This window comes from Cariama cristata, unplaced genomic scaffold (assembly GCF_000690535.1).
Source record: "Cariama cristata isolate BGI_N322 unplaced genomic scaffold, ASM69053v1 scaffold9254, whole genome shotgun sequence".
In the NCBI taxonomy this organism is placed as follows: Eukaryota; Metazoa; Chordata; class Aves; order Cariamiformes; family Cariamidae; genus Cariama; species Cariama cristata.
The window spans coordinates 513-24,145 of record NW_009612330.1 but is presented as its reverse complement, the minus strand read 5'-3'; the positions used below and the strand labels follow the sequence as shown (position 1 = coordinate 24,145).

At 39.1% G+C, this 23,633-nt stretch overlaps 1 protein-coding gene across 1 annotated transcript in view; it reads right to left on the bottom strand.

Annotated features, from left to right (window-relative positions):
- The window catches only part of LOC104160449 (utrophin-like), a 54,172-nt gene extending 33,091 nt beyond the window's left edge, over window positions 1-21,081 (bottom strand). The window contains exons 1-17 of the mRNA XM_009698573.1: window positions 21,043-21,081; window positions 18,782-18,895; window positions 17,813-17,968; window positions 16,688-16,858; window positions 14,259-14,438; window positions 13,441-13,575; window positions 12,789-12,938; window positions 11,217-11,378; window positions 10,752-10,874; window positions 10,107-10,280; window positions 9,352-9,507; window positions 7,617-7,787; window positions 5,539-5,718; window positions 2,815-2,943; window positions 2,501-2,671; window positions 1,775-1,924; window positions 373-510 (exon numbers count right to left, since the gene is read on the bottom strand). Coding sequence (XP_009696875.1) covers window positions 373-510; window positions 1,775-1,924; window positions 2,501-2,671; window positions 2,815-2,943; window positions 5,539-5,718; window positions 7,617-7,787; window positions 9,352-9,507; window positions 10,107-10,280; window positions 10,752-10,874; window positions 11,217-11,378; window positions 12,789-12,938; window positions 13,441-13,575; window positions 14,259-14,438; window positions 16,688-16,858; window positions 17,813-17,968; window positions 18,782-18,895; window positions 21,043-21,081 — 2,499 coding nt within the window. The remainder of the gene's footprint in view (window positions 1-372; window positions 511-1,774; window positions 1,925-2,500; window positions 2,672-2,814; window positions 2,944-5,538; window positions 5,719-7,616; window positions 7,788-9,351; window positions 9,508-10,106; window positions 10,281-10,751; window positions 10,875-11,216; window positions 11,379-12,788; window positions 12,939-13,440; window positions 13,576-14,258; window positions 14,439-16,687; window positions 16,859-17,812; window positions 17,969-18,781; window positions 18,896-21,042) is intronic.
- Window positions 21,082-23,633: the final 2,552 nt, after the last annotated feature.

Genomic DNA, 23,633 nt, shown 5'->3' with positions numbered 1-23,633 from the left:
TTTGTGTGCATGTGTCTGTGTAGCCACTTTTCACAAAGCCTGGTGGTGGAGACAAACCTCTGCTGGAGGGCCAGCGAAGGCAAAGGAAGCAAATGCCCAACTGTCTGCACCCATCTGTGTAAATACATACAGGGTGACCCTCTGAAGTTGTGAAAAGGACTTGAAAAGCCAAAACCACTCCCTCATAACTTTGAAATAAAAAAATTTGTATTTTGGAATTGCAAAGATTCAGACAGTCACAGACTGTGTGTATGCACATTTAACTCTTCCTCAGAGAATCTTATACACTAAAAAAGTCATAACCAGGTTATAAGTGGGATACCAAAGGGAAGCCTGCATAGATGAACTTTAACTATACTATCGTAATCATACCTGCACACTGTTGTACTTTTTCTGCAGAAGCAAGAGCTGTATGTGGATCTTCTCTCTCCTATGGTCCTCCATAGGCTGCTGTAACAACTGCCCTCCTCTCTGTAAAACTTCTTCAATCTGAGCTCTTTCTTGATCCAGCTAAAATTACACAAGTCTGTATTATCTACAGAAAGCTCAGCCATGGTTTCCAAAACGAGATGTATTACCTGCTCAGATACCAACAGTAATGGTACCAAACTGTTGTTTTATTATCCAAATGCGAGCCAAACCAATTCAAGCAAAGATTCTCCTCCACAACCACCAAACCCTAAAATCCAACTTGGTCACTCCATGAAGTTCATAAAGAGGTGCCCTGCAGGAAGCTCACTCAATAAGCCAGCAGTAGGCAGCCACAGCAAGAGGGTGCTATGACTTCAGCTCCGTTTCTCTTCCAAACATTCCCTGACAATAATAAGCAAGCTCAGGGCAGAGGAACAAGAAAACAAAAACATAATAAATATAAAAACAGCATAAAGGGAAGCATATATTCTATAACAGGTCCTTCCATAGAGGCCTTTTAAAAATTGTTTTCTGTAGTATACATGCCATTTTCCATAGACTTATATTCAGCTTTCCAGTCCAGTTTATAATATTTCATGTGCTTAAAAGGAAGCTAGATCAGGCGGCCTGGCAGGACTTTACCCAATTTTGTAGCCAACAAGGCTATTGTGGACAAGAGGCAAACAAAAGTGTGACAGTTTTACACAGGTGAATAGCAAAGCCTAGATAAGAACCTAGAAAAAGATAAATTTTGTTCCAAGTTCTTATTTGGACTTGCTGTAGGCCATATTACAACACTCTTATTTGCACCTCATCTCACAAGCATCCACTGACCTGACTATGATTCAATATATCATATCAGTTTCAATTTAAAGTAAAAAAATTTCTACCCAATGCAACAGATATGGGGCCCAAAATTGCCAACTACATAGTAAGTTCCAGCTATGTTCAGTAACCATTTCAACAGAAGTTCAGACAGTTAGATATGAAGAAAGAAAAAAGAAAGCTTTGCATTCTATTACTCTTACAGGAAGGATTCCTTATAAACAGCTGCTTTGAGTAGAAGAGAAACGATTAATGAAAATCAAAGTTTACTACCTGAGTTACATAAAACCATGATGAAAATACAGACTGAAGTATGACTAGTTACTCTCAATGCACCAACCAAGAGGCAGCAGCTATGGGAAAAGTATGGGAAAACTGTGCAGTGTTTCCAGCAACCTAGTAATCCCCTTCATTTTCTACTCCTGTCTTAAAATGACTTTCTCAGAAGAACTCCCCCTCAAAGTCTGGAGGAACGTAACACGTGGACAAAATAGAAAGAGAGTTAGTCAGTTATTTAACTCTTCCATTGCTCACAAACCTTTTCATCTTCTCCACTCAACTCCAGATGCTTTTCCACAACTTTTAACATATTCTGTATATCACTCTCAAATTTTTCCAGGTCTGGAAAAGCTACTCTGACTTCACGGGGCTCTGACATGACAGGAAGTCGTTCTTGTCCAACAAGCATCTGCAAAGCAAAATAAAACTTTGTTCAAGCCGAAAATTTAGTCTGAGCTGTCACACACAGTTTAGTCATTTAAACCAATTCTCCATGAACAGGCATACCAGTCTGTAGGACCATCAGATACCAGCATAAAAAAAAAATTGCAAGAGTAATTTGATCTAACACAGAGTTAGCCTGGACACAGCGTTGATAGGTATTACCAAGCTTCTACCTTCAAACTTCACTCTCAGCATTTTGGTCTCAAAACACACAAAAACCCTCCAGTCACATTGGCTTATGGTGCTGTTCTGCAGTTCACATAAGTACTGCAATATATATACATTTTTCTGAATCTTTATAAATGCACAGCTATTTGTAAATGTTCCCTTGCCACTCAAGTCATCACTGGCTACTCAGGTAAAAAAAGTAGTTGGTCTAAAAATCAGTCTGTTCATTTTTCACGTGTAAACACCTACACCTAAAAGAGAATCAAAAGTAGCAAACTGCTGTTCTAACACATAAAGATCTACCCCCTAAAGTTATTTGCCATCGTTTTGGCACAGACCACCCAAGCATGTTTTGGGGTTTGCTCATCCTCACCTTGGCACTTTTGATGTGCTGAGAGACCTTCTCAAAGTTACGGTTCAGTTCTGCCAGTTTGGGTTCAACAAGTTCACGGCACGATACCCCCCGACCATTCATTAGGATGATAGCCTGATCACGCACATTATCCACTCGAAGACTAACATCATCTAATTCAGATGTTAAGCGCTAAGAAACGAAAGAAAACGTAAATGGTTATCCTAGGAAAGGAAAAAAAATATTTAAAAAAACAACCCACACAGGCAGCAAACCTGAATTGACATCATTTAAAATCCAGAATCGGTTACTCGACGGCAACATTTCCTACCTACCTTCACAGTTTCCTCCTTCTTGCTTGCTGACTTTTTCTCAATCTCATCCAGTAAGGCTTCAGCCTGATACAACCAAGTACTTATGTGGGCAACATTTTCATCAAAAATTTCCAGCTGGCTCTGATGATTCTGGAAAAAGATAAAAAAAATGTAACAGTGTGAGAAACTAAAAAAATCCACAAAAAATCCAACACAAAAGCCAAACACACCCCCACAAAAAACCACACGCCAAAAAAAAACCCCCTGCCAAAACCACCATTATAAGTAAAAAGGAGATCAATGGAATAAAGTGTTATGGATACACCTTGGAAAGGAACACTGAAAATTAGATTGTACCTTTCACCTTCAATAAGTATTTACAAGAATTCAATTTTCATTCTATACCCTTCAATATTATTGTTTCTAATACATAGGAAGGGGAATAGAAACAGTTGAGGTGGTTTGTCCAACTTAATAAAGACACACAACGTATTACAACATTACAGCCAGACCACAACATCTCAGTCGACCAAAAAAACCCATGCTTTTCAAATTATCACTAGCAGATACAGCAGTATACATTATGTGCAGTTGTTGTTGGGTGGGTGTTTTTTTTTTTTTTTAATTGAAAGAGGATTACACCAAAACCTACAAATTATAATAGTCAAGTTTCGATATTTTACCGATTAAAGTATTTCCTCCTCTTAAGAAAAGTCACCACATTGCAGACATGTTAATTAGGTCTGCTTTCGTATGCAGTCAGAAATTGTAACATTAGGTGCCACAGACAAAAACAACACAATGTTCTGTGTGACAAAACAAAGCTATCAGATTCAGAGAAGTACCATCCTGCTTAAGCACAGAGCTGCTTACCCCAAAAAAGGGTAGCTAAGCTTTGATCTTTTAGACTAACAAAAGAAAGGGAGGGGAGGTAAGAGAGAAGGCCTATGATTGCTTTCCACATCAACATCAAGAAACTTCTATCTCCACATAGTGAAAGAACAATTTAACCTAACAACGTCAGCACAAGGACAATACTCATCACCAGACATGAACACAGTTTAGAAGGTTTTTAGGTGTGGATCATCCTTACAGCATTTATAAATAAGGGTAAACTATGTGACTACTCCTAACATAGACATCATCAGATTATGAAACAAAGAGTATGACCTGCAACAGGCACTGGACAGGATGCACAGGGCTCACCGTCTGGGTAAACACCAAAGTTTCCACAATTTCAGCCCACACCAGGGGCTTCGGAAGGTGGATTGTCATAACTAGCTGAACAACACAGAAATACCTTAACTATCTGAAAACACCAGTCTGACACTAGCATCAGCTGTAGACTGTTTCATATCCATTTTGCAAAACTTGCAGCTTTAGGCTGTATAATACGCGTACTCTTCCATTCACCCAGCCAAACAGACGCTGTTGGCCTCAGCTTTGAGTTGCCATACTCTTAAACACTTGTACTTATGGGCTGTCGGAAAGAGCAATAGGCTGACTGAGGGTCCCAAGTGCTTTGCTGAATACCTCTAGGAAGTTATCAATTGTCCATTACACAGCCACCATCTGGGCCTCCAGGAAGTCTATTGACATAAAAACACTCTCTCTGTGCCGGAGCTGGCACAGACTTTTCTTTCAGGCTGAATAAAGAGCAGCACACATAGCAGTCTCATGGAAACCAATCCTTTTGGGCTAGTTCCTTTTGTTTTCTACTTACATTAATAAATTCATGAGCTTATAGAAAGTTACATAGAAAACACAAGATGCAACTTCTGGGCTCTAATTAACCTGTTGGGAAACAAGCAACACTTCCATAACCTGGTGGCTTTCTTCCCCTCATTTTAATCTGGCACAATCAGCTACTACCAGTTAATGAGTAAACCCACTAACAGTTTTATGAATGCTTGTATGCCCCATAACCCATTCAGTCTATGTGTGATGGTAGATGTCCCCTTTCAGGATAGTTTAGAAAGTTACTTCTATGCACTGGGGTAGCTACAATCGTATTAAGAGCTAAATAACAAGTGGACACAGAAGGCTAGAACTATTGGTGTAGCAAAAGAGAAAGTGATAAAACTTTAACAGGGAAGAGGTACAAGGAGATAAATGCGTAAATAAGGACAAAAGATTAAAAATGTAATGTGATGGCACATAAACGGGGTGGGGGAAGGAAAGATAAAGAGATTAAAACAGCAGATGTGAAAGGTGTTCACTAAGCATATATTGGCTTTTCTATAGAAAAGAGGAATTACACCACAAAGTCGAGGGAAAGTAAGAACCCAGAAGACAATCCTAGCACTGAAGCCAGAAGAAAAAGAAAGGCAAAAGAAAAAAAAGCTAAACCTACTTTTATTCTTTACAACTAAGCAGGTTATTCCCCCGTGGTCAAGTTAACTGTCTGCCTGGGACGTTTACATAGTTTCATCACTCACATCCAGATTCTGCATTTTCATCTCCTACCCACTGAGCAACAGCCACTACTACTAAGCACATGCCACCAACGCATATTAGCACATCTAAAACACTTGCAAAACAGCTTCCTACCTTCCTCATGGTATATAACCTTATAACTCACCTCTCCATCTACAGAGTAACCAGATATCCATTCTACTTTCCTTTAAGTCCATGAGGCACCATGAAAGCTTCACATCACAGTGAAGCGAGGCAAGTAAAAACTGCAACTGCCCCAAGGATGCGGAGGAATAACCACCCTGAATATTTCTCACATGTGCAGCTTACCAACAAGGTGTCACACCAGTCCTCGGTCCAGGTCCGAACTCTGCTCCAGCCAGCATTAAGGACACACAGCTTCTCCTCCAGGGAAGTCTCACTCCCTTCCACCAGAGCCTGGAGTGCGGTGCAGCTTTCCGTGATGCTCTTCAGATCAGCTTTCCTCCTCTCCAGCTCTCTCAGCACATTCTGAAACAAGAGGAGCCATTAACACTGCACACTGCTCCCAATCACAAGGGCAAGGGAGCCAGATTTTTACCTCCAGAGGAAACAGATAGTATCACAGACAATCTTCACTTGAGAAAAATCAAACCAAGTAGAATCACCTTCTGTTTATACTCATTCTCTGTAGATAGTGATCTCCTCTTTGTTTTTTTGAGAGCACGTGCGCGAGAGCACAACACATGCAAGTGTCCTGAATAACTTAGCTTGAGACCTTTTTGTTTTGTTGTTTTATAATATCTTCACAGTTCCTTTTCATTACGTAGGTAAAGCTATAGGTCCAATTTTAAAAGCTTTTTTTCTGCACTGTCAAGTACCACAAAGAATGCAATTTTCAAGATCTTTTCTTATTAAAGTACTGTTACAGATGACAACAATGAGAAAAGTGGTAGGCCAAGGTTGAATATTTTTGAGAACCACCACCACTCATTGCTGCAGATGTTCAATTCCCTTGCTACATACTGCAGAAGCCCTATTGTTATATTACCTATATGCAGATATGTAAACATACGTATCTTTAGCTCTAATTTCCTTTCCAAGTCACCTCTGATTTTAAATAGTTTCTTCTCAATCTAAAAAATAGAAAAAAATCCCCTTCTTGGAAAGAAGGCATACTGATGTACCAATTAAGTAATATGTCGTGTGTTGAATAGCAGTATATGGTGTCCATGTGGAAAATAGCAGCTCTTGCCATACAAGATCAACAATTATTATTGATAGCATCTTCCTATTTAAGAAAGCTCTTTGATGTCAGTATACAGTGTGCGGAAGAATGTGGTTAATCCCAACTAGTGTCTGCAGCTCCTTGAACATCTTATTATCTGTGAAGTGAATAATTTATTATTTTATCATAACCTAGTATCTTGGAGACAGAAACAAATACTCAAGTTACTAGAGTTTAAAATTGCCTCCAGAAAAACTTAAGACAGGAAGGACAACTTTGCATGCAACATAAAGGGTTTGTCTTCCCGGTGGTGCAGCGTAAGAGTTCATGAACTATTTGCATTGCTTGCAGATGTATAGTAAGTATACCTCAGTAAGTATTTACACGCTTGTTTGGAAAGAAATCTTAGAGACACTATCACAGCAGAACTATAGTGCTAATAATTGCTAATCCTGAGTGAAATGAGTGAGAACAGATTATAATTACATTTTTTCATAATTTTGTATGCTTTGAAGTTTTAAGACTGTCCACAGACCTTTTCCAAAAGTAAAAGGTGACAGAAAACAATGACCAGAAAAATCAGTATTGCCAAACTGTTATGAACTGACACTCACTGCCAAATCCAACTACTACATATACAAGTTCCTACACTGTGAGAAAATAGATACTTCGCTTCAGAATAATTATAACACATTTGCCTGCTTCCATGAAAAGTTCTCATTTATAGATAAAAAAATAAGGAATTACAGGAGCTTTTTGTTTTGCAAAGTCACAATTTTGAAGACAAAGCTGTATCAATGAAAAGCTACAGACTCAGTTTTTCATTAAAAATGTCAATGAACTTTCAGTTTGCTGTACCAGTAAAATGTGTTACCCAGCCCAAAATGATACTTGCTGATAATTAAGAATATTATACTTATGAACTGTGTTAGAGATACAGTAAGTCACTTAAATCCCTACTAATACCACATACATAGTAATATCTTTAATATTTCACTGGCCATTTAAGTTTGAGGCAAGATGCCCGAGATGAAACAGATCAGACTCAGTAAGGTACCGAATATTATCTACTGAATCTACTAAAATTTCATGACCTAAGAGATTTAGGAGCAAGTAACAGGGATTTAAATTCACAGCCACTTCTACATAGTATTGCCATAATATTAAACATTTATTCTACAGATATTTAGAGCATGCTTACTTTGGCCCAGGCAATTTCTGAATCTAGATCAGAAAGCAAGCTCTCTGAAGCAGACTTCTGCACGAGCTCAGCCTCAGTGGTCGCTAGCCACTCTGACAAAGAGGCAGCCTCTTTCCTCATTTTGCGTGCCAGCTGGGATGCTCTTTCGAGGTCTTGTTTTCCTTCTGTCACCTACAAAAAAAAAATAAAAAGGTAAAAAGAAAACAAAATGAGTTTTTAAAAGATGTCAAAACCAAAAGTGCTAGGCAGCTAAAATAACCACCTGAATATATAAAATCTTTGCTTCTTAAGACCGTCTTGCATTAGGGAAGGATCTTGAAAAGAAAAATCGTTTATAAACATCTGCATCGTAATATACAAAGCATGATATATAAAACTAGAACAATTTTTAATTAAGATGCACTCAAAGGAGACAAAGAAACCTGCATACCAACTTATTTATAGCTAGTAATCACCAAATTAATGTTTAAACTTTGTTTATTATAATCCTTTAATTGAAACTCAAGGGGATATAGAATCCAGTCAACCACTCACAGGTAAAATTCAGTTCCTTTTTGTATTTTGATAGGCCTGCTAGCAGGAAGCTGTAAAGAAAAGTTTCACTGAAAATCTAGTCTGCCCCTGAAAACATCTCAGTCAAGTGAATATGAAATCTGATGTTTGCTGCAGCATAATCAATTCTATTTCATACTGGCTACACAATTGGTCTGGTCAAACTTTAACACAGAATTGAGAACAAATCCAACCATAGCAGTCAGAATCAACTGACATTTCAAAAAATTACCCTCCGTCTCACCTTAGTGTTTGCATGTATTTAGTCAAAATAATGCACTCTTTGAAGATCTAAATAAAAATAAATTCTAAGACAAACAAAATATAACATTATACTGCAAATAATTCTGCTTTCTATCCTTTCTCACCTTCTTGTCTACATGCTTTCTGAGTTATAGTTGTACAGGTTCCACTAGACTCCACACCTTCGTGAATGTTCTCTACCTTACAACAACAAAATATTTCCTAGGGCCTATTTCAAGATATTCCAACAATGTAATCTGGCCATTTACCCACAGCTCCATTCACAGAGCACTGAACAGGTACAAGTTTTCCTGGAATTCTGTCTTAGTTCAGGCAAGGAAAGGATCCCCTACTTCCCCTCTGCCCCCTAAGGGTTTAACCATTTTTAAACACTTCACTGGGATAAATAACTATTCAATTACTAAGGAAATGACTCAAATCAATATTTAATGCAGTTCATGGGAAATACAGGTTTGCCTGCATTTTTTATTTCATACTGAGAGCAACCCTTTAGATGGATTACGATTAGAAACCATCATGACACATCCTAAAAAGATTTACATCGACTTAAACTTCTCATGTGACAATCTGCTAGTAAATTATCTTGCAGGCTGGTTTACAGACAAGAGAAGGTACAACAGTGCTCAAAGTCTTTAACAAGTACCAGGCCAGCTTTGCCAGAATGATGAAAGCTCTGTGAACCTTCCTTTCTTCAAGGCTGCCTCCCCTTCGGGAACACTCTGTGAGCAGAGGGGTCTTGCACAACTACACGACTGTTATGTGTAATCTTTAATCTCTCCACTGATTGCTCCTGGATGTAGCAACTAGCCTATAGAGTACCAGCTTCAGAATCAAACTTAAAACAGCATTTGACATCAAAACAACAAAGAAGTGAATTTATATGCAGACAAATGTTCATATGTACATTTGGTTTTCTTACCTGTGCCCCCAAGTCATTGTAAAGAAATTTCAGTGCTGTCAGTTGTTCATCCATCCCTTTGGGATTATCTGTCTGTTGTTTCTGTACAATTTGCCTTCCTGTCTTGATGACAGTTTCAACCTCCAATTTCACCTCACTGAGGGTCTTATAGAGTTTCTAAAAAACACAAATATGTATATTGGTGATCAATTTCTAGGGCAGCTTTTCAGCCTTTGCTTCATTTGGGGACCTGACCATCAGATTGCACTTAAACTCTGAGCTATGGATTAAGAGCAATGTTTGCCAAGAAGACTTCAAACTCTTCCAGTTTTAATTTTCACCCCCCAAAAAAGAATTATCCCAATAATTTGGCAATGTTTACTCCATAACATCACCAACATGTGGCAAGGCTAACATTGTGATCTGTACTTGGTCTTATAGATAGTATTTGGTTTGTTCAAATACTAAGAACCAAGCAAACTTGCGCCTGGAGTGATGCTTCTCCGTAACACAAGGATGAGCCAGAAGAGGGACTTTACAGAAACTCAGCTATTCCACCACATCTGTGATCAACAATCCATTACTTTTCTGTCCACATTCTCACTCAGAAGAATTAAAGGTTTTTAGTTATTAATTGCTCTCTTGATGTTTTGCAAAGAGTTGTAACAGACCCATCAGGACTTCGAGCAAAATTTCCTTAAGAGAGAGCTTAGGCAAGAAGAATCACACAAGAAAGAAACAGCCCCAAGCACGAGTGAAGAACACTGCTTACTTACCATGCACCTGTCCAGATGAGCTTGGATTACATCTGGGTCAGTATCCTTCACATCTAAGACATGAAGTTCTGCTTTTACACTATCCAACACCCGCTTGCAATCCAACATGCGCTGCTCAAAATTGGCTGGTTTCTGGAAGAGCTGATACTTTGTAGATACTTCACGGAGTTTTCTCTGATTTAATCAATATTGTGTTAAAAGATTGTTTTAGTTTAACATCTGCACTTCGAAAAACAGTTAAAGCATCTCCTCCCACGGATTCTAACTCACCCCTCATGCCACCACAACTCAGTACACATGGCAATGCTATTCATCAAGCCAAATTCCATCCCCTATTCCTAATCTCCCTCTGAGGAGCAAGAGAGCTATAGTTCTGTATCATACACTTTCAAGATATCATTCTACTAAAATACAGAGACTTTCTGACTTTCAGCATTTATCCCATGATACTTATGAAATTTAAACTTCCTTATTCAATTTATCTAGTGCTGCTTGTTTCCTAATGAAAGCATGTAAAAGCATATACTATTTACTTCTGAGGTTCGGTTGACCGCACCAAACAATTTACAGGTTGACAACAGCAGTGTGTAATTGAAAACCAGAAGCTCTCCACATTTAAATTCTCAGTGCAACTCTCATTTTTACCTGCAAAGCATCCAGCTGAGTTCCACCACGGGGAGACCGGCATTCAGGAGAAGCAGTAGAGCGAGCACTTTTCTTGAGCTCCTCTAAAGTGGATTCATGAGCTGCAATCTCAGCTTGAATTTTCTGCCATGTCATAGAAACAGGAAAAAAACATTACAAAATTGTTTGCAGAGAAGGTAAGAGGAACTTGCTTACCAGCCTCTACCCACCAGAAGTAAATCCACTCTGTAAAACGCTACCAGGTTTATTTTAAATATTCTGGCTCTGGTGACAGCTTTCTAAATTGAAAGCAGTCAAGATTTTTATTCAATACAACGTTCTTAAAACAGGAAAACAATCCACATTACAAAATATACCACTAGCGCATCAGCACAGGACTGAAATGAAGCTTTCATGAATTACTAAGTCTAGGTCATGCACTAGATATTTCAAAATGTTTGGTAGTGAAAAACTATACTGGAATACCTGGGCCTCCTGGGGCATCTGAAAGGCATCTACCCTATCAGTCAGGTAAGATGTCAGCTGTCTATCCAGCTCTGCTAAGTTCTCCTGCAAGACCTGCAACATGTGATCTGTTTCTCGCATGGTCTGAAGCTGCTGTTCCAAGGTGATCTGCCGGCTCACCGCCTGAGTGGGACAGAAAGGTAAGACAAGGTGGAGCAGTAATTCCATACAAATTATACTAAACTTTCTCAAAATAAGGTGGGGGAGACCTAAAAAATCCTAGGTCAGGAGGACTGTCTAAAAAGAGCAAAAGCAATCCCTAGCAGCAATTTTTGAAGCCTGCTGTGATTTATACTGGTAACCGACAAACAGCGGCATAGAGGGAGAGTTCTGCTGTTAGATATACAGGATAGTGAAAACAGGTGTCTTCTATCACCTCAGGAAGAAAGTATTCTGTTAAAAACATACCAGTCTCAAAACACTAGGTATTCAATGGGAATCAGGGACTTTGTAATACACTACAGATCAATATTGTTTGATGTGTGAACTTGCACATTTTCTTTCAAAAGGATAAACTTTTTCTGTTACAGTGTGAAAGCAGAGGTTCGCAGCTCCTTCCCTCCATTGCCTCTCCCTTCAACAGCCAAACTTCCAAGGTCATCTGAAATGTCACTACTGGCATGGGAAGGCAACTGGCCCCCTATCAACACACGCGCAGGCCCATGGGTGTGTACACACACACAGATGTGGAAGGCTGTTAACAGCCCAGTGTGTCACTGCTGCAGCTGCCAAAGCAGATAGTTTTTATATGGCAATAAAGTACTGTCATAACAGGAAAAACAATAATGAATGCTAACTTAAATGACAGCACGTAGCCCGCAGCTGAGGGCACTGCATTCATGTTGCTCACTGTAATGAGGAGGAACTGAAATTCCCTCTATGACTGTGCTTTGGCAGTGACAGAAAGGCACTTCCATCCTACAATTTGGCAGGAGCTTGTATTACCAGGATACAGAACACAAGTTACAAATTCACGCAACCTGAAATACAGCTAGTCTTCCTCTACTTACTAAACCTAGAAAAGATTAAAGTATGAGAAGAGGATGGGGAATGAGAAGAATGTTTTCCTTCTGTTCCTTACTTCAGTGTGACTTCTTCCTACCTATTTCAAAGACTGAAAGTGTCACTTATTCATGTTTTTCATTTTTACAGTTAGTGAGCAGCTCACCAGTATTTATGGCAGTAGGAAGGGAATATTAACCTCAGTTATTGAACTGTCCCCCTTGAGACTGGAATTGCCTTTTTATCAAAATTACCTGGAAGAATACCAGGGGGTGCCTGCAGTGCAAGGATACACAAGCGTGCGAAGAAAACCTCACTCAAGTCGGGGCCGGGGGTGGGGGGCAGGCAGGGGGAAGCAGCATCTTGCTCTTACAGCATTATTCCAAATTGAAAACAGCTAACAACATTGTAAAAGTTTTTCTTCTTTTCCTGTATTGCAGTCCTGTATCTATGAATTAAGCTAACAGGAATCATTTCAGACCACTGAGCTGAAAAACTCTATCTACTTCAACCCTGCCCCCAAATTCTTACCAAGTGACTCAATTCCTCATAGCGGGCATTGAAAGCCTCCAATTTTTCACTGATGATATCATCAAGAATCCCTCCATCAATCAGTGTCTGCCCAAGTTCCCGAATCTGGGTTCGATTATCAGCTGGATGACGCAGGACTGATTCCAGGGACTAATTAGTAAAGAAAGTTTTAAAGGTCAAGACACTAAATATTACTGCATTTTCAGAAGTGGAAATCTGGCTGCATGCACAGAAGTTTTACACTTCAAATGTCTCAAGAGTGCTTTAAAAGCATGAATTAGGTATGGCTTAATCCATGACAGCACAAGACAAATACAGTGGTCATTTTGCTTTAGATAATTAAACTTCTCACCTATTTAAATCATTTCACACTATAGTGCTGGAAGGAATTAATCAATTTACACAGGACAGGAGAGAGCATACAATTTTAGCATGGTACCAAGTACAGCACAATCATGTACAGCAAAATTCAGCTTTTAATGACGAATTCAGCTTACAAATATCCATTGACTCAGACTAATATGTCCATTTAACCTGAAGAATCAGAATATTCAACATATATTTCAGTACTCTACTGAAGAGTAGAATTCATGGGTTTTTTTAAAAGGGAGCTATCTGAAAAGTTACCAATCTGATAGAATAACTACAGTACCTCAAGAGCATCATTGACAGCATCCAATTTCTCAGGAAGATTTTCTGTCATTTGCACCCTTTCTTCCAGATTGTTTAGCCAAGCTGTTTCTAAATCAAGATACTGAAGTAGCTCAATCCAACAGGACCACACCTCCTAGGAGCAACAGAAAAAAAACATAAATTAGCCTAGAATGCCAGGCATAGCTCATACACCCTATGAACAGCTTAAAGAAATCACATTTCTGGGACATTCACCTAAAACAGGCAAGTAGAAAATATTCAAAAACATGTCACAGCACGGGAAGTTCTAGACAGAAAAACCTGAACTACAGCAGCAAGATAAAAAGAAATAAGCAAAATACACATAGAAGTCTCTAAATTCATGCTAAAACTATCACTGACGTGCAGATTCTTATAATGATTTAAGAATGTAACAAAATGGATCCGCTCCTCTTGAAAGATAGGACATATACAACCTACCCCAAACCATAATCAACATGTTCTAATTATCATCATATCTCACCCCTAATCTCTGCAAAGTTTCTTTCTGTCATTTTGGAAGTCGCACAGCTGGATAACAGAGCTGTGAGACAAGGTGACTTCTTTGCAGAAGTGTTGATTACAATACATATTACAAAACCAAAGTTAGATGGTGTCTCAGATTCCAAGGATGTCATCTCAAGGGAAAGTAATCTTGGAAAGATTAGAGCCACAGCAAAATGCGCTTATGCTGAAGCTACTGGATTTTGTGACAAAATTGAACATTTGCAGTGTCCTTCTCCATTCCCCTTGTGCCACCTGCCTCCATTTTACTAAGCGGAGAGCTATCATTCTTACCTCCAAAGTGTGGCATTTCCCCCGAATCCGATTGCACAGTAGCTGGTAGTTCTCCAGCACAACATTCAGCTCAGTCGCCAAGTCCTGACCGCTAGACGGCACTTTGGTGGCCAACATCTTGATGTTGTCTTTAAGAATCTTCACCCGCACCTCTTTCTGCAGCACATCCTCCTTCGCTCTCTGCCCAAAGAAACGTATTACACCCTCAACCCTCAACTGCCATACGGTCAGCTATTCACCACTCAAACCAAAGATCAGCAGTTTAACCTTGGAAGTGCTGCTGCCAAAGTATTCTTGGGGTCTGAGCACAACAAAATATGGCACTAACTTGCATGGAATTCAGATTATGTTAGTAAGCATTGAAAAATCCTATTTTATTAAACATGCAGACATATTTACCATTTACGGTTTGTTCATTAAAAAAAATCTATGACAAAGTGCAAAAAAGATTAAGTTCAGTGCTGTTTATATGCAAGCATACAGATACGAAAGAGAGGTGAACCAGGAAGAAAAAAAAAAAATAGAGGCTCGCAGAAAACAAGTGTATCCAGGAGAAAAAAGTAGGGTGAATTTACAGCAGTTATGAGTCTGAGTTCAGTAACTATCTCCTAAAGTTATCCAGGAAAGATGACATTATTACTTGTGCAGCTACAAAGTTGGGATCTCTCCCACAGCTGCTAGGTGCGTTAGAGGAACATGCAAAAAGGACAACTAGAAGAATTCCTTGAAGGCAACTGCACTCAGAGGAGCTTGGTAACGGATATACAGGATAAGTGCAGCACAACTCCCAACACACAGGCCTGGAGAAATCGTATTACCAGTCGTCAAATTTTGCCCTAACCAGAATTCAGGAAGCAGGATAGCTGGAAGACAGATCACGCAGACCAGTCCAAGCCTGGCTCTGTTGAGACAACTAGAAGGCTCCAGAAATAAAGACTGTCCCATATCTCTTTCTTTTCAGGTTTCAAGGACAGTTTTATGAAGTTGAAGTACCTCTGATATATAAGGCACTGCACTTTATGGTAGAATTTAGTACATGACAGCATTATTGTTGCACATATTGTTCAAGATGACTTCTAAGTGTAAGGCAATCAAAGAAAAATGCCAGTTAATGGAAGGGCAAAGAATGGAAAATCTGGGAAACATATTATTTTATGGCAGGATTATCAAAACCCACCTAGCCTTATCTTAAACCTACTCCTTCTAATGTCAGCAGGAGTTACACTTGCTGTTCAAATGAAAGTAGAATTAGGGAAGCTCAAAACTTTTCCATAACCTTATGCAAAAACACTCAGTCAAATACTCAGAGAGCGTTCTTTCCCAGTCCTAAAAGCAGTCCCAGCATAGTATTCATACTGCAAATGAAAGAGGATATGCAAGTGTTATAGTAAGCTTACTGGCTTACTAACCTACCTGCCAAATTTAAAAGTACAGAATATAACCTGGATTTGACAAAGGTAAATGTGCTCAAAGTCTCTCAGATTTGCCACTGAAAAGAGGGTTCTTTCTTTTCTTGGCTTGTGTTCAGGAGGCTGTCAGACTGTGTGATCTCAAATGGCTTCAAAGGACATGAATATATTAAAACACTTGTTAAAGACTACTTCAGACAGCCCCTTCAAAAAGAACAATTCCAAACTTCAAACAGATTTGTCAAAGCACTTGTAAGGGAGAAAAAATTCTTCGCTTTATGCTCCATTGAGTAACAGTGTAATGGATACTCATTTATATAACGTGCATACAAGTCAAAACATTTGTGAAGATATGCCTGAACTCTCAGATTTAAAAGCAGAGAATTATTATTTAATCTGTACATACATCCAATAAAATTATCTATTCAACTGGTAATTTATAATAAGACAAAAATAGCTCCTTCCTTTCCGTTTTTTTTGGCCACCAGTCCCAAAATTAGAGAAGCAGGGACTAGCACCACTGTTTGCAACAGATGAGGAACACAAGATAACCTTACAACAGAATTATTTTAAACTGCTTTTCTGAATGTGGAGTTACTACACCTAGGGGACAAGAAACTGAAGCACAACAGCTAGAAGCAGAAGAATGTTTTGACAAATGCCAGTTTAGACAGGTATAATACCACCTTTTCTTTCTTTCTCAAGTTTCGTCTTCTGCAATAAGTTTCCATATTCTTAAGTGTTTAATATACCATATGTAGCAAGCCTGGCTCAACAGCCCGGTAAGCTGCTATTCATTATGAAATCCCTACCCCTCGTGGCCAAATAGAACATCTGCTTTTATAGTTTGTGCTTTAAAAAACAAGAATTCCACAAAGCAAAGCTGAAAAATACCACTAATCTTGTCATGACCTGAGCTCCTTTCCACATACATCATAATTCCACAAAAGGTCAACCCCCAAAGCCATTAAGTTTTGTTTCTCTTCAATCAGGTCTCTACAATGACCTGGTATTCCTGACCTTCATTTCCTCCACCGCATTCTCTAGCTCTTCAGGGGACTTGTATTCAAAATCTTTCTCCAAATACTCTTCTTCAGCTTGCGTCATCCATTCTTGCATCTCTGTCAAATCTTTCTTCAGATTTACAGCTTTTTCCTGACTTTCAGATAGGCGATTTTTCTGACTAACGATCTAGAATCCAAGGTAGGGAAAAAAACAGTAGTTTTGTTACTTAAATGTCCTTGTATATGTGAAAAACCACAAGTCTTTGTTAAAACATTTTATTACCAAAACATTTTCAGGCCTCTTTAATTAGGAAAAGACTTTTACACACACACGAACTCATGATCCCTTTTTAGCAGATCAACAAAATCTAGAGATGAGGGAAGGAGTAAAATGACCTTTTTTTCCCCCCCTCATTGCATGTAAACTTGTAACAATTCCTGGAACAAGTCAGATGGAAAAAAACCCTCTTCTGATCACAAGTATCATACAGTTAGATATATCTTCATACAGAGCACTAACACACCCCTTCAAGCCTCGCTTCTTTCCTCAGCCCAGCAATCTGGATTCTGTATCAACACCAAGGTTCTCTAACACAGATCCTCGCCAGGCATTGCAACTAAAGAACTAGGTTTCCACAGACAGCAGAAAACTGCCACCCAAACGAAACAACCAAACACACCAGACTGAAGTGGTAGTCTATTTATAGCCATTTAATTTTTAAAGCCCTCGGAAGCAGGCAGAAATTACACAGGGCCAGAATAATATTCCAGATTTCAGGAACAGAACAAAAAGGTCAGACTTCCCTCCCGCCTACCCCAGAAAGAGTAGCATGAGGCAAAGTGAACAAATTCATTTTTAGTTACAAACAATTAAAGAGTTCACTGTGCTGCTTCCAGTTAGGTACTGAGAAAGGCACATATTCAAACCAAACTACTGTTGCACTGGTATCCCCTAACATATCTGCACTTTGGAAGGATTCACTGGGCCAAGTTGGATCTCAGCCACTTTCACAATGGAAGACGTAAAACATACTGGTCCCACTGTGTCACTGCTTCACCTCTTCACCATCCTAGCAATGCCACACAACCGAACAAACAGCTGCAGTAACAAGCAAGCACAAACAACATATGAAGAACTCACCTGTTTGCTCAGTTTCTCCCATTGAGTCTGGCAGTCTACTAGCCTAGACTTTGCCCAAGTATTTATGCTTGCAATAGGCTGAGCTCTTAAAGCAGACTCTACTTCTTTCATCTCTTTCAGTGATGGTTCAATTGTCTCCATTTCATTGACAAAAATCTGAACACACAGAGAAAATGAATGTTTTTCTTTAAGCAAGACATTACATAAATTTATAGGACCCCAATAAATTTGTAATTTTTAATTATTCCAGAGAAACTTTAATATTAAAGGAGATTGATGCTGTGTTCAATACCAAGCTGTTTAAAACAATCCTTCAATGGCCCAAAACACCAGAACTAGGCAACTAAACAACAAAATACAGCTTGCCATACACAGCACATTCTCCCATGCCAAATGTCAATACTGGAACAATGCAAGTTTGAAGATTATGTGCACTAAATACCCTGATGTTTCTAGTATACTTCAGACTCATACCCTTCTCCCAGAAACAAACATTTGAAGCTACACTGTAATCACCTACCATAAGATGAAAATCTACCCATTTGTGATCATTATGTGCTACTAGCTGAAAAGGAATCTTACTTGTAAGGCAAATACAATTCCTAAACCCTAGGAGTTTCAGTGTTATTTGCTTGTTATTTTTATTGCCCTTGGGAGTTTAATGCAGAAAGCACTTTTCACTCAGATTCAATTCCCTAATCACAGAGTTGGGAAAATACATAAACATTTTCAGAGGAAATAATGTCAACTTGTAGACGAGTATTTGTAAATATGGTGAAGACCTTTGAAAAGTACAAGGCTACACACAAGGAACCAATTAAAAGGTACCCTGAAGAAAGACAAGACAATTTTTCTGGCAGGCTTTATGGAATATGCCATGTACAATATTTAATAATACAAGCAAAATAATAAAGAAGAGATGTGAGGAGTCATTTCTTGCAAAAGATTCCTTAAGAGCGCAAAACTCACTGTGCACTGGTCAAGTTGTCGTTGAAGTCCTTCGGTATCTCCTTGAACAGCCTTTTCTGTCATTAAGAAGTCTTTCACACCATCCATCCACTTCTGAACGACTTTTGAATCAGTCTAAATCAAATGTAGTAACGAAGAGTTGATACAACACCATGATGAAGAACGTAAGGCTGCTGCATTTCAACTTCTAGCAGTGTCAAAAGAATATTCTATAAGCTGCCAGCATTGCCTTGGTTTTGAATCAGACCACCTTTGGTTTCATTTTTTTCAGTTGTTTGGTCCCTTCCCTCTCCCAATTGCTCTGTTCTCAATTTCATATGAAAATTAAATTCACAACAGTGATATTCTGCCATCCACGCCACAGCACGGTTTAAATTGACACTGTGCTGCTCCAGGCTATCTATCACACGGAAACACAGGATCAAGTAAGGAGGCAAGCACGGCTTCAAGCAGTATGTGGTTACCCTTCACACGAAGGACCTGGCTGAAGGCTGGGAATAGCCTTTTCCTGGTGACAGAAACCATCTACAACTGCTTCCACTACACTCCTTCCAGAGACATATTGCACTCCAAGGTAAAGAGAGGGCCCTATAGAAATATATGTGGGGAGAAGAGGAGGGGTAATGCTAAACATACTTGACAGGTAGAGGCTATGCTGGGAAAGCCATTTGCCTCACAGAGAAATACAGGCAGAAAAGGAAGATACCAGAGAGGATTAAACTAACCACTAAGGAAAAAAAAATATCTATATCTAGCTGTTTGAGTCCAATAGCAGCCACCGTACTCACTAGAGCAATGTACAGGGGAAAAAAAAAGTAAATACATCCACAATCTCAGAGTTCCCTGACCTAACATTTGGCAGCTGCCTTATATCCTGTGATGAGGTAGGTGAGGAGGGAGACCGGAGGGTTGTCGTCTTGTCCCACGCAATTGTGGACGTTCCCAGGCACCCTCCCAAACAAAACCACCACAAACTTAGAACAGGGAGAAAGTTTTTCCTTGTCCTGGTTCAACTGAGTTATGAGATTGTCTTTTTTAATAATATAGTTGGACTTTTTTAAATCAACATTTTTGGACTGTTTAGTTGGGTTTTTTAATAGATGGTATCTTTTTATTCTGCCACAATCGTCATCACAGAGCACTGTTACTGAGAAGCTGAGTCGAAGCTCATCAGCTTCACCTTCTACTCTGCATGTCACTAAGGAGGAAAGCACACGCTTCATTTTCTTAAAAACCTTGCAATAACAGTTCTCTCAAGATCAATACATTACATACTGCTTGTGAAAAAAAACAAAACTCTGCACTAATGAAAACCCATTAGACCAAGATCATGTTTATTTTTAGGCCGATGCTACCATTAGAGGTCAAAGTCATGACATTTTCTTCAATCCTTTCCCATTTTGGGGGAATTTCTTGCAGCTGATTAGCCTGAAAATAATTTTCCAAAAAGCAGACCCCAGGAGGCTTAACAGTGAACCATGGCTTAATGTAAAAAAATACATATTTATAAAGGCTGCCATTTCACAAAGTATTTTAGCATACACCTAACTTAGCTTGCTGACCATAAGCTACTTACATAAGTAGCTGAAGTGAATTAAATGGGATTACTCACAAAGTTAGGCACACATTTAAATAACTTACTGAATCACAAGCTAAGTCTACAGAAGTTTAATGAAGGAAATGCTCCTGCACTGTGCAGGTAAATAATTGCCAATGGTCAAAGACCCAGTGTAGGTTGTTGATGTAAAAGAGCTAACAATTTTTAGACACGAACTAAAACACTGGATCAGTTTCTATATTTTATTCCAAGCAGGAACAAAGATTAAATGTGCTGAATTTTAACTTGTTCACTCCTAGAAAAACCACATGATGTACAGCCATGCAGTAGATCTAAAAGAACTGAAAGTGATATATAATCATAGACACAGCACGCTATGCATTACTGGAGGTACGATAACAGAGGATACAAGATACAGAAATTTTCTTCTAGAAAATACAAGATGCACAACTGATAAAAGGACCCTTGTCTACTTTTCCCATCACAGGAGTATTACAGACAGTCTCGCAGTAAAACACAGATCATGTCGCTTAATGCACGTGTTGTCAGCTTGGGGGAGCCTCTGGCACATCACAAATCACAGACTGGCCACCAGAGTGGCAGGACCCACTGGCAGATCTGCCACCAACCTCTTCATCAGACTAACAAGGACATTTTAAGCATTGTTCACCTGTCTGCTCGCTGCTAAAATGAGAATACTTACGTTCACTTTTTTCAAAAACCTAAGTGTGAGGAGCGTCATTTTGGGAAATGTCAGTTTTTAAAGGTGAATTAGGAAAAAAAAAAAAGAAACAAAAATAAACCAACACTTGTGTGTAGTTGCACATGACCACATGTTCTCCAAGGGTTGCCGTTCACTTACTTTTTTTTTTCCTCCATCACTTTGAAATGATTTTTTTCCTTTAACAGCCAGACGCTTCATCTCCTCTCTTAACCAAGGAGATACTGCACAGCCATTCTCCAAACTAATCCTGTGGTTCTGGTATCACATCTCCAGTATGGACCCATGCAGTGTCTGTACCAGGACCATACATCCAGTCTCCCGTATCAATCTTTCTTGCAGTGCAAGTTCCATCCTGATCTGCCCAATGCCATCCAAACCATTTTTATTCAACTTGTTCCACATCCTCATTTTTAATTCATGCAGTGCTAGACTACAAAAATCTCTGCATAGATTAGTACCACTCCTTCAAAAGGGAAAATCAGATAACATAACTACATGACTGTCCATTCACTGACAGCTTTATGAAACATTTTGAAAACACAGGAACTGCCTACTTAAAAATTCAGTTCCCAAGAAAACAACCCCACTCCAAGCGCAATATTTCTGCAGATAGCACCACTACATATTTCTTCCATTTTCAATTATTTAATCATTACTTCCATTGTTTCTTCTGCTTTAATTTCTTTTTCAGCTTCTGTACTTCTTTTTAAGGTAACAGGAAAGTTTTTAGTGTCTAGCTCAGGACAAAATTCCGTTCTCAGATCTATACAACAGCACACAGCTTCAATGCTCTGCTCTCCATAGCTCTTCAAAACTCTCAGGAGCATAAAAATCCACATCTTTCATCAGTGGGCACGTCATATACGTTCTGGTACCAACATCACTTTGGACAGCTGTGGAGAACAGGGCACTTCACCTTCAGCTGAAAAAACTGAATAATTGATTACTAAATAAAAACCTGCCACACTAATACTGCACACATGTGCCCTACTCTCAGTTAAACGTGAGAGAGAATTTCAGTTTTCAGGAGCCGTTCTTCACCCAGTTAAAGCTGTGATTTAGGAAAGTAGGTGCATGTACAGACAACTCAACCGAACATGATTCAAGTGCAGAAGAGTTCTATGCTTACAAGAAATTAAGGGAGAAAAAAAATGCTGCTAAAACTGATGAGGCAAACAGGTCTTTCTCAGTGTAGCTACAGATAATCAAGGAAACTGAAAGCTGCAATAATTTGAAGAATAAGACCGATAGAAAGTTGTTGCACAATGGACACTGAGGCAGGCTTACAAGGAGGATATTTATTCTGTCATGCTAACTAATAAGTGTAACCAGAAAGAGAAGGAAGGGAAGAGAATGAGACACGGTGGGATATTGTACATTTAGGTCAAAGTCAGCAGAAAAATTAATGAGGAGTTGGTTGCTGGTAAGTAATCACCAAGGGCTTGGCTAAGCCTTAGAATTTAATTTCTTTTAGGCTCCTGTACAAGCCAGCTCACTCTGGGCACTCAGCTCCTGCTGACCAGCAGCATCACCTCCTCCACAGCTCCACGTCAGCCCCCAGGCTGCTAAAGGAGCTACGGAAGGGTGGGCTGGAACGAGCCAGACCAAAACCAGAAACTCTTTCAAACATAGGTGCACAAGTACACGTATTCCTGAACGTGTCATTTAAGGGGTGGGGCAGGGACAGCTTTTATCTTTATGCTTCAGGTAACACAGGCTAACAAAAGAAATACATTCCTTTACATTTTTCCTCTGAAAGCCTGCAATTTCTCCTCCTATTCATGGGTTGGTTTGTGGCTTCCATTTACAAGTTCACTAGCTTAGACTGAACTACCCTACCTATGCTATTCATACACACACATCCCACGCGCACAGCTCCAGACCTGAAATAAATAATTAGTGAATAACACTTCACAAGCAGGAGCAAGATTTTCCCTCCAGCCTTTTTTCCCTCAAGTAAAACTCTTCACAGGAGCATGGGTGTCCACTCTGCTCTTAACTGTCATTTACTTACAGTCTGTTACCCCTACTAGACTTCTTCCAGGTTTGGGGGGTTTTTTTTGGTTTTGTTTTTTTTTTTTGTTGATTTTTTTTAAAAAAAAAAGTTAAAGAAAAAGAGACTTGAGGCTTTTACTACTTCTGAACCATCATCAGCAACGGCTTGTCCAGCTTTCACAGCAACATCATGCAAGTCAATTACCTGGCCTTACTAATACAAACTTCAGTTTAAATACATGTGTCTATACTTGAGTAGTCATTAGACATCCTGTCTGGCTTAAAATAAATAAAAATAAAAAAACCTCACACTTAGTTTGAAGTTTGAATCCACTATGAAATAAAAGAACAGTTTTCTGCTTCAGAGAGAGGGGAGAGCAAGACTGAAAAACTCTTGGTGAAAAGTGGTGGTGTGCATGCATGGCACGGATGTTCTGAAGGTGGTGCATGCAGCAAGTTGCTTATGTTTATAAACTGTGTGATACACACTCTGCCAAATGGAAAAGAATGTAAATAATTCCACACATTAAAATACGTTTAACGCATGTGAAAATACAGATTTCTGTTAGCTAATG